At 38.5% G+C, this 12040-nt stretch overlaps 1 protein-coding gene across 3 annotated transcripts in view; it reads right to left on the bottom strand.

The window, feature by feature from the left end:
- Window positions 1-12040, bottom strand: part of ARHGAP31 (Rho GTPase activating protein 31) — a 105275-nt gene that overhangs the window by 42202 nt on the left and 51033 nt on the right. For all 3 annotated transcript variants that reach the window (XM_081064686.1, XM_081064688.1, XM_081064687.1), the window contains exons 2-3: window positions 4361-4463; window positions 1190-1334 (exon numbers count right to left, since the gene is read on the bottom strand). In XM_081064686.1, the coding sequence (XP_080920812.1) occupies window positions 1190-1334; window positions 4361-4463 (248 nt within the window). The remainder of the gene's footprint in view (window positions 1-1189; window positions 1335-4360; window positions 4464-12040) is intronic.

Genomic DNA, 12040 nt, shown 5'->3' with positions numbered 1-12040 from the left:
TCCAATTACCATTATGAGTGTTTCCATCAACGAAAACTCTTAAATATATATTGTAATGGCCCAAACCCAATTTTAAAAATACATTTCCTTATTCCTATATCATTTCAAATTGAAGAAACTTTATATGCTCAAAATAAGTTTATTACAAGAGCCATGAGAAAGATTCCTTCCCATGGTTATAGCCTTGATCCAGTCCTTACTATTAATTGCAACTCCTCCACTATCTTGTTTTCAAACATCCCCTCTGACCACACTCCACTCCAACAGGTTATTGACCACACTGGGATGAATAATCCATTGATCTACTTTTTCACTTACATACCTGTCTTATGCCCTCATTTCCTTTCTTATTCAGACAGAATTCCACGGTCAATTATTTCAATCACTCCTTGAATATTTCTTCATCTCCCTCATCCCTGTTTTGCTGACTGAACCTCAACCTTGGTTAAACTTATATCTCCATCTACTCAGTACCTCCACTCCTGCTGCAAATATTCAAGCCCTATTTTTACTGCTATCTCTACAAACATCCTTTAAGCATTTATTCTCCTCTCTACTTTTCCTATGGGTGTACTATTTGGTGACAATATAGTTGCTACTATTTAGGTGTTCTGCTGTTGCCCATCCATCCTCCACCAACCCAGCTCACTGGTCCATCCTGCACTCCCTCTTGGCTTCTTTTACCAGATTCTTTTCTCTTCCCAGCTTTCTGACCTCTCTCTTGACTTCTGTTTGTTCTCCCTCCCTTCTCTACCCACCTACTTCTTTCCCGACCTCCATCCCCAAAGAAACACAAGAGGAATAGCCTGATAAAAATGAACTAGCAGTGGGTATAGCATCTAGAGTTTCAGGTTCCTGTCCTGCTCTGTGACCTTAGGCCAGTCATTTCATTCCTCTGGTTCTTAGTTTCCTCCCTATGCAGTAAGGTACATTTGGTTAAGTAAACTTGGAGATAATTTAACCCAGCTCTGAACAGAAACAAACATGGTTGTGAAAATTTAAGAAAGGAAACATGTAGCAAGCAGTCCCACTACCCTACTTTCCTCAATATACCATCTTATTTCCATCACCACGCTAAGACAATGTCAACCCTCTGGCAAGTATTACTGTTGTTATTTTAGTGCTGAAACTCTCTCTGGCCCATCCACGTGTGCCACCCAGGAACCATAAGGAGCATGCAAACACTTACCGTAAATTTCTCATAGAGCTCATAAGTCAGGAGGGGGTTGGGCAGCTCCCTAAAGTAGAGCTTGCAGAGCGAGCCCACACAGTGGATGTCCTGGAGGTACACTTCCCTTGTCAGATCTGGACATTGATCTGAGCCAAACTCTTGCCTGAAACAACACAGACAGAGACATAACAATCCCAGGAACATGTGTTCCCTGTCAGCAGCTGCTTGGCTGCTTAGGGGTAAAAAGACCCTACACTGCTGATCTGACGATAGTTTTGACCTTGATGTGACAAGACTTTCTATTCCAGGCACAAGAAAGCTACGGGAAGACTTCCACTTCAGTTCTGGATCTTCCCTGTCAAAGCAGCTGTAATTAGAAAGATACGGTGCCCATTTACAAATGGATTTCTCATGGCATTCTAGCCACAGTCTCAGTTATGAACAGTGGGGAAATATGAAAACAACTGCCAAAAAAGTCCTGTTGAGATTTCAGTTTTTCCAAAATATTATTTTACATGAAATTCTCTTTCTTGGAGGAGAGACCAAAACCAGGGTGAGTCAGATTCTTATCACTCATCTCCACATATTCATGTCAACAAACTTGTTTTATCTGGAGACTCAAACGCAAGGTTTGAGAACTTGAATCAACGATCCTTTGATGCTGAATTAAACCTTTTAGGCTGCCTGCTAGTGACTCCCACAGGATAGATGAACCTATAAATATCTTCTTAAACAATCTATAGTGGGGTGTTTGGGAACATCATCAGGTTCCAGGCCTCGTTTCTAATTTAAAACCATATCCTAACAAGGCTACGTGAACACATTGCCTCAAGGAACATATACTTAAAAGTTAAAAATCTGTTTAAAAAATGATAAATTTGAGTTTTAATATAGAAGAGAATTCAGGTTTCTTGAGAGTATTCATTTGATCAAAGAAGTAGTGACAGTGTCAACGGGACTCCCAGAACCAGCATTTCAAAATGGCTCGCCCATTCTCCGGTCGTCAGTTCTGCCCCTTTAATGAGGGGTAGGGAAATCCCTGAGGCTGCCAGAACTTGAAAGGAACTGAGTGGGGTCTTGAAAAGAAAACCATGCAATGGCCTCATATATTCATAAGCATGTGTTTTTCTAGAGGGTAGAACAATAATAATCTAGGCTTATTCATTTATTTAGCCTAAAATTTCCTTTGTCCAAGCTAAGATCATTCCTGAAATGAAAAAGAATTGGCCACCGCCCAAGTGTCCTTCCACGGTATCAACTAAGTATTTAGCTCTGAAAAAGTATTTGCTGGGGTGGCTGGATGGCTCAGTTGGTTAGAGCATGAGCCCTTAACAAGGTTGCTGTTTCAATTCCCACATGGGCCAGTAAACTGCGTCCACAACTAGATTGAAAAACAACGACTTGATGGAAAACAACGACTTGAGATGGAGCTGATGTTCCCAATATTTCCCAATAATAATAAGAAAAAAAAGTATTTGCTGTTGAAACTCTAAAAAAATGCCACACTAGTAAATTAGTGAAAGTATGTAAGCACATAGATTCGTTAAAAATCTATGGCTGCTGCAATAAACCAGTTATTTTTTTAACAGCCATCACTTCTCAATGAGTAAAAAGTAGGTTTTATTCCTTCAGTATAATTTTACTAAAATTGAGATTTGAGAGGGAAGGGCAGAAAACCAAATAGGAGGAGGAAGACAAAAAAAATAATTACCTGCACAATCTATTGAATTTTATATACTAAACCTGTCACAAGAATGTTTTTATTGTTTTAAGTCTACACTTATAATTTAAATTTGTAATAAATATATAAAAATAGCACCTAATAAGTATGCTCTCTTTTGTGTTAAAGAACAATATTCAAAATACATAACCTATTGTTTTAATCCTAGAACAGTATATACAGAGGGTGCCAAAATATATATATATATATATATATATATATACACATTTTAAGAAAGGAAAAAAACTATTAAAATTAGTCAATAGTCAACATATACTGATAATAAGTGATGAATACAAGTCATGTTTGACTTCTGCAATTACAAAACCATCAGCGTCCAGACACTTCTGATTAGTTGACCAAAGTGTTTACTTGCATACATTTTTTGGGCACTCATGCTCTGTGCACTACATATGTTTACCCTCTATATATACTATATATTTATTTTATATATAATACATATAAAATACACACACACATATTCGTGTGGTCTTTTTAATTATTAGTTTCAGGTGTACAAAACAATGTAATAGTTAGACAGTTTACCTCTCACAAAGTGATAACACCCCTCCCCCAATCTACTACCTCTCTGACTTCGTGTATAGCTGTTACAATTCCATTGACTCTATTCCCTATGATGTATTCCATATCCTGTGACTACATATATATTAAATTACAGTTGACATACAACATTATTCAACTTCAGCTTCAGGTATACAGTGCAGTGGTCAAGCATCTACACCATCCACGAAGTGGTCTCCCTCGTAAGACATGTGCCCATCTAATACCCTACAAAATCTTTACAACATTATTGATTACATTCCCCAAACTGTCTTTCACATATTTGCATTTTGTGTGAAGGTTATTGTCCTCTAAATTCAATGTGATAGAAATTTCTTCCAAACAATTCTAGAATAAATTTTAGAATTGCTTAGGATAAATCCATAGAATTGGAAATCATTCACCTATCAATAACTTTTAAAATACCAGCATCAATTAGAGACACGCACAATCATGCAGACTTCTGAGTTCTCCACCAGATGAACTATCAAATGTTGAGTGTGAGCCAACAGAACAACTCACATCCATCTCCAAGTTCTGAACACTGTGTAACGGGATCTAACTGAGCTTTGGGCACGCAAGTGAATGATAATAAACCATGTTTCCTTAACTTGTAATTAAAATCATTTGAGTTCAACTGAATCAACCTAAGGAGGGTAAATCTGGTACAAGACAAAGAAACAGATTGAAAGTTCTCAGGAACTTTTGTTGGAAAGAATTACATCAGACTAAAGGACTTCCTGGTTAGACTAAGAACAGGCATCTCAAAACATCAGCACCTGACTTCTTCCCTGCCACACTTCCCTCAGTCCCTTCAGGTTTTTAATACTCCCTACATCTGAGAACAGAGATATAGACAGAGAAAGACTCGTGGGAGAATTCTTCTGGGGGCTATTCTTTTAGCTTACCTTAGCCGTTGTATGTTTGAGGTGACTCCTGAAAGCCGATAAATTCCATCCACAATGCCATGAGTCTCTATAAATTCTGCACAGCTCTTCAATACATATGGAACTATGAAAAGGAAAATTTTTAAAAAATGAAGTATTAGTTATAAGGCTGACTGTCCTTTAAAGATATCCTTTTAAAAATCCAGGTAACTTCAAAAAGAACCACATGTCAGTTACAAATAGAAACAATTACTTGTAAGTGGTAGATGTTCTTTGGTATTTTCTTAAAAAGACATGGGGTTTTGTTAAAGTTCAGAAAACTCACATGTTTTAAGAGTTGGGTGTGTTTTTTTAATTAAGAATTTGAAAAATATACAAACACTTAGATTTTGTAAATAGTTGGAAATCTCACAACTCGATCTCTTCTTTTCACTGATTCTCCAAGTGTGGTCTTTTAACCAGCAGCATCAGCAGCTCCTGGGAACTTGTTGGAAATACAAATTCCCAGGCCCCTCTCCAGACCCACTAAATCAGAAATTCTGGAGGTGGGGCCCAGCAATCTGTCTTTTAAAAAGCCTTTCAGGCGACTGTTGTGTGATAAAATTAAAGAACCATTTCTTGTTCTACTCATGAAGAAACCAAGGTGCAGATAAATTTACTTACCTCATTCAAGGTTACTTGCTGCTTATGAAAAGTAATTAAAACATGGGATAATGCTTATGCTATAAGTAGGTAAAAGAAAAACAAGATCCCAAATCAAATACATATTGTGAATTCAGCTGTGTAAAAAAATATTGCAAAGGAAAAAGGTCTAGAAGAATATCTGCCAGAATGTTAAAGGGGATTTAAGGTTAAAGTGTTAAAGTGTTTTGTTTTGTTTCGTTTTGTTTTTTTTAAGGTGAGAACCACCCATCCCACCACCACCATCAAATGGGTCAATCCAGTAATTGATTGACCCATGAATGCACCACATATGTAAAAGGGACCAACATGGCCTCTTGAATTTCTGCCACTCCAGACATTCAGGTCCCAGGTAGAAGAGTCTATGCTGTTCTCTCCTTGGCGGTGATCCTGACTGGCCCAGCTAGCTCAGTGACCCAGAATGACAGCCATAAGCCTTCTAGATGACATGGAGAGAATGGCAAGTCACTTGCCACTTTGGTCCTTGGGCAGAGACACCTGCGGTCCCTCTGGAGAGTGCTATGGATGGTGGCTTGGTATAAAACTACCCAAGCCTCAGACGCTAAAGTCTTCAGGCATTGAGGTAGTGTGGAAACTGACTCCATAAACTAGTGCTTGAGTTAGCACTGTGCTCACTCCCCCAAAACATACCCAATCCATTAATGCTTTAGATTAGACTAATGCCAACCTATTAATGCTTAATGCACATAATCATGCTTGGATGCAATTCCAAACTGGACTGGATCCTTACATGGGTAGACACTAGGCATTCAGACTCAACATTCTTCCTGGATTTGCTATTACAATACTTTCTAACAACTCTCCATCATTTCCTTCAACTACTAATTATAATTTTAGGTGCTCAGTAAAATTTGTCACACTTAAAGTATTCTGCCCCTCTCTCGAAGGCCGTGCATCCCCAGAACCACTCCCGTCCAGGACACACGAATGCTTTTGCACCTGTCTTTCAGGACTGGAACTAGGGAAAAGCTTCTTAGTTACTCCCAGGGAGTGGCCTTGGGATTGGAAATATTGAGGCCAAAGACCACAGAGGTGGATCCATTCCCTGTGAGTAAATACGGACTGGGCATGGGATGTGATGGAGGGAATGTGAGAGTGGGCAGGAGTCCAGAGCCTCTGCCTGACTTCAACCGGAAGAGCTATACTTTGATCTGTTTTATAAAATAGGGTTCTTAGTTAGATTCCATGTTTCCCCAAAAATAAGACCTAGCCAGACAATCAGCTCTAATGCATCTTTTGGAGTAAAAATTGGTATATGACCTGGTCTTATTTTACTATAAGACCGGGTATAATATAATATAATATAATATAATATAATATAATATAATATAATAAATATAATATAATATAAAACATAACATAATATATAATATAATACCAGGTCTTTTATAAATTTTTGCTCCAAAAGATGCATTAGAGCTGATTGTCTGGCTAGCTCTCATTTTTCGGGGAAACATGGTTTTTGTCTCCTACCCTCATGCCTGTAAGTAAATAAGTAAATAAATAAATAAATAAAATAAGCAAGCAAGCAGAATGCCAATGTTTAAACAAAACTATTTTTTTTTGTTTTTTAAATCCTTGTTGTGCACAATAATGGTTGACTCTTTCCTCATCACACCAAGCTGTTGTTCTGCCAAATGAAGATTCACCTACTTTCTAACAACTCCCCATCATTTCCTTCAACTACTAATTATAATTTTAGGTGCTCAGTTGAGAACACAGGTGAGGCTGCCAACCTGCCTTTGTAATCTTGGGCAAACTATGTAATAATTCTGTCCTTCAGTTCCCACATCTGCAAAATGAGGATAACAGTGACATTAATCTCATAGCTAGAGTTGAAGTAATACCTGCAAAAATTTAGCACAGACCCTGGTGTATAACACGCATTCTACAATGACAGTATTTCTATTTGAAGCTTATCTATGATGTAAATTTATAATTTGTGAGACGCAATCTTGGTGAAAACAGTTTGCCTCCTCTCATCCAATGGGCCACTGAGGTAGAGCTGACCAACCTGTTACCAGTCAACCCGCATGTCTATTATTCAGAATGGCTTTTGTGTCCTTCTTTGGTTAAATGTTTCTCTTTGCAGGTAATTTGGCTCGCCTGAGGTCTCCCTCCTATGCATTTAAGTGAATCTTCGTAACACAAAGGCAGCAGGATCCTACAGTGTACTGATTCTGAGTTAGCAGTCCTGGAGCTACACTAGGCCTTGGTGTGTTCCACAGTGTGTGTCTGTGCCAGGGCATATAGCTGTTGTGCCATGCAGGGCACAAGTGGACTCTGAGCATTCCCAAGGAGAACTCGAAGGCAAACGCCTCGAACTCGAAGGGACTTCATAAAGAACATTCCATGAAAGAGGACGTGCAGGGTCATGAGCCTGTTCCATCCTGTGTCAGATAGAGACCTCCTATTCCATAGCTCACAGCTGCAGCACCTCAGACTCTGTTTGTTTTAAAGACGGGCAAAACAAATTCCCAGATGGAGTCTCTGCCATAAATTTACTCTAGCTTTGGTACAGAGGCCCTAGGACCTCCGGTCCATGGCTCTGTTTAAACAGGAGCCAGTATTAAAACAACCCATGGGAAGAGGCATGGTCGCAGTCCCTAAAGAGTGTCAGCTTTCCTGGATTCTCATCTCAGGCTGAGATGGAAGGTATAGGAATTCCCCATCATACTCCATAAATGGGAAAGGATCCACTAAATCTCTGTTAATCCTACGTAGCTCTATAGCTCAGAGCAGTGGTTCTCAGACTGTGGTCCCTAAATCAGATCCAGAAGCAGCAGCTGCCTCCAGGAAATTCTGATGCACACCAAAGTTGAAGAACCACTATTCTAGACCAGAGCTTCTCATTCTTTAATGTGCGTACAAATTACTGGGATCTTGTTAACATGCAGATTCCAGTCGGGTGGGAGATGTCAAGAATGTGCATTTATAACAAATTCCCAGGTGATTAGGGATATTGCCATTTTGAACCCCACACTTAAGGTAGCAGGGGTCTAAAAGTAATACAGGTAGATGGTGTTGCAGGAGCTACTAAGAGTTTATTGAAGTCTCAAAATTCTTTAGACTATTGTCCCTGGAGTCCAACCAAACTGGGGACACCGTAGGATTCTGAACAGGGTAGAAGCTTGATACAAAATAGCTGAGTAGTTATAGATGGGAAGAAAGGTTCCATTGTCAATTAGGCATGAGAAGGAGTTACGTTGGGGTTGGAGTCACAGAGCTAGTTCTGTGGGAATTATCAAGGACCCAAAGAACTTTAAATCTCCTCCTACAGAGGTACACACAGTTGCTGATTATAATACAATATCATAACTTCTTTGAATTGTTTCACTGATGGCTCTCTAAGTCTCTTTTTTGTTTTGTTTTGTTTTTACTGGATCAGCAATCTTAAACATTAAATTTTAATTTGAGCACAAAATAAATCTTGAGGTGGTTTCTGATGGAAAAGAAAACCTTGCCTTTGATTTATGCTTTACAGTTTACAAAACATTTTAACGTCCTTTGTCTCATTTGATCCAACTTGGTACAACTAAAAGATATTTTATACTTATAAATAGCGTGGGACCCTTCTTTCCTCAATTCCTACCATTTTTCCCGAAAAATAAGACCTAGCTGGACAATCGGCTCTAATGAGTCTTTTGGAGCAAAAATCAATATAAGAGGTCTTATTTTACTACAGTATAAGACTGGGTCATATAATATAATGTAATGTAATGTAATATAAAATAATACTGGGTCTTGTGTTAATTTTTGCTCTAAAAGACGCATTAGAGCTGATTGTCTGGCTAGGTCTTATTTTCGGGGAAACACAGTATCTTCTTCAAGGGTTTAGTGCAAAAAAAGCCAGAAGCTAAATCGTTTCTCTGAGTCCCCTCACCCCCACCCCGCCCCCAGAAGTAAAGTCTGCTAAGCTGCCCCAGTTCCCTGTGTGGCCAGAACCTTATCAGATCTGGAGATAGAGATTAGAACAAGCACAATTTTATTTGGTTATGTGGTCATGGCAGCTGAATCCTTTCATAGTGCAAACTGCATTTGTGTTTTAGGGAAATATGGCACCTCTCCCTCCCCATTTTGGATTTTGTTCTCTTTAGATTTCATCTACTCTGTGGGTCCTCATCTTCAAAGTAATGTCTAGTGGTGTATACACACAAGGAAATACCACTCGGCAATAACAAGACATGATACATCACATGGTTGATAGAAGCCAGACTATAAAAGAGCACATAGAGTATGATTCCTTTAGACACTACAAACTCATTTGTAGTGGGAGAAAGCAGGGAAGAGGCAGGAGGCAGGTATTGTGAAGAAGCCAAGGAAACTTGGGCATGATAAATACATTCATCATCTTGACTGAAGTGAGAGAAAGAACAGAGAGCCACCTGTGGGTGAAGAAGAACTGATACTTGTGGGGAGATGAGCCACTACACAGGGAAGAAATCTTTTGAGAATCTGCTGCTGTGCACAGGGGAGAGATGAGGACTTAAGAAGCTTTGCTGTGCTGGGAATGAGCCTGCTCTATGGCATTCTTTTCAAGAGATGAAGTAAAGATTTCAATTACTTTTTCATTATTCTTGGTTTTCAGCAGAGAACTTCCTAGCTTCCTCCCCCGGGAGGGAGCCACTGTCACAGTGGCTCCCATAATTTCTCTCCCCCTCTGCTAGTCCCTGCTCTTTATTTCTGTCCCATCCTTTCTCTGTCCTGCAACTGCATCTCTGTGTCATGCTCCGCTCCAGCCTCTATGAGTCTCAGCTTGCCCAGACATCGCTGTACCCCCACACCCCCATGTTTCCCTCTTTGGTTCTTTCTCTTCCTTATTTTAACTTGTTTCTACTCTCTTCCTCCTGGCCTAATGTGGAATTAAAGAAAAATTTGAAAGTTTGTGTTATTTATTTTTTAAAGTTTAATGTTCTCTGTTCTTTAAAAAAAAGCAAACGAACTGACTTTTAATTTTATAAAGAAAAAAAAAATTTAGAATATGTTCAGGCTTTGGTCTGTCTTCCTTGGAGAGAAATTTCTTTTTTTCCTTTCTTTCCTTTTTTCCATTTTTTTCGGGGGGGGAGGTGGGGGTAACTTTTGACCTTTCAAAAAATTGAGATACAATTCAAATGCTGTAACATTCACTGTTTCAAAGCATGCACTTAAGTGGTTTTTAGTACATTTACAGAATTAAGCAATCATCACATTTCAGAACATTTTTACTACCCCAATTCTAGAACATTTTCATATGTAGAAGGTTATTCATTGCAGCAATTTTTGTAACAGCACAATATTGCCCATCAATGGGAAGCTGCTTATATAAGGAATAGAGCATCCACATAGTGGAATCCATATAATCCTTAAAAAGAATGATGGCACTTTCATGTACTGATGTAGGGGGTCTCCAGGTGTACTGTTAAGCAAAAAGAACAAGGTGAAGACCGGCATAATATTAGACTACCATCTACTTTCTAAAATGAGAGCATAAAAGAATAGATCTACAATTCATTTGTATATGTGTTAAATATCTGTGGAAGGATACATAAGGGATAACTTTAGTTGCCTACAGGAAAAGGAACTGGGAGGCTGGGGCTAGGGCTCTGAGAAAGAAGGAGATTGTATATTCCCCTTGTATATTCTTTTGTAGTTTTGAATTTTGACAATTAAAAATATATTACATTTTCTATAATTTTTTTCATCAAAAATTCAGTTAAACAAATATTTATTGCAAGCCTCCAGTAGGTGTTAAGTGTTGCCTGTATCTTTGTCATTGCCATTACTAAGGAGCACTGAGGACAGTACTGGGTCTTATTCATCTGGAAGAGCCTTGAAAACACGAGCACTTGAAATGTTTTGCTGAACAGGAGATTTGTCATTTTTCTCCAGATGGCCATTTTCCGTGTTCCATTGTTACCTGGGTCTCTCAACGAAGAAAACACTTACTACCTGTCAGACAATGCATTAGGTGCTTTCTTAAAAAAAAAAAAAGAAAGAAAAGGTTTCTCCATTCTATAATCATATCCAAACCACAAAACAGATAAAATTCTCCATTTTGAAAATGTGAAAGCTGATTCTCAGAGAGGTTAGGTAAGCTGCCCAACACCATACAGTATACTAGTAATGCCAGAGGTGGGGACCAAACCCAGGTTTGTCTGACTCTAAAGTCCACGCTTTTTTTCATGGTACCACTATTGAGGAGACATAGAAACAGCACCAAGCTACATAAAAAACCTGCCCTATCAGGAGCGCAGGTCCCATGAGTTGGTGGTCATGTACGGAGGCACCATTTGAGGAAAGCTAATTGTTTCCTTGCCGTTGACTACCCACATGCCTGAAATTCTACCACTACAGCCTATCTTTTGGTGGTGATGGCTTTCAAGTGTTCAACACCTAGTGGTTAATATCTATTTTTAAATTCCTTTTGAAAAAGTTACAAAAGCAATATATGTTGATTTTTTAAAAAATGAAAAATACCTCTGACTTTGAGCTATACAATAAAGCTACAGTAATCAAAACAGCATGGTACTGGCATGAAAATGGACAAATAGATTAATGGAACATAATTGAGAGCCCAGAAATAAACCCACACATATACAATCAACTAATATTTGACAAGGGATCCAAGAATACTCAGTGGAGAAAAGACAGTCTCTTCAATAATGTTGCTGGGAAAATTGGATACTCACGTGTAAAAGAATGAAACCAGACCCCTATCTTACACTACTTAAAAAAATTAACTCAAAATGGATTACAGACTTAAATGTAAAACCTGAAACCATAAAACTCCTAGAAGAAAACATAGAGAAAAGCTCCTTGACATTGGTCTTGGTAATGATGTTTTGGATGTGACATCTAAGCACAAGCAACAAAATAAAAAAATAAACAAGTGGGACTACATCAAATGAAAAAGCTTCTGTACAGGAAAAGAAACAATTAACAAAGTGAAAAGGCAACCTATGGAATGGGAAAAAATATTTGCAAACCATATATCTGATAAGGGGTTGATATTCAAAATAT

This window comes from Rhinolophus hipposideros (assembly GCF_964194185.1).
Source record: "Rhinolophus hipposideros genome assembly, chromosome: 2".
Taxonomy (NCBI): domain Eukaryota; kingdom Metazoa; phylum Chordata; class Mammalia; order Chiroptera; family Rhinolophidae; genus Rhinolophus; species Rhinolophus hipposideros.
This window is presented reverse-complemented; position numbering and strand designations above follow the sequence as displayed.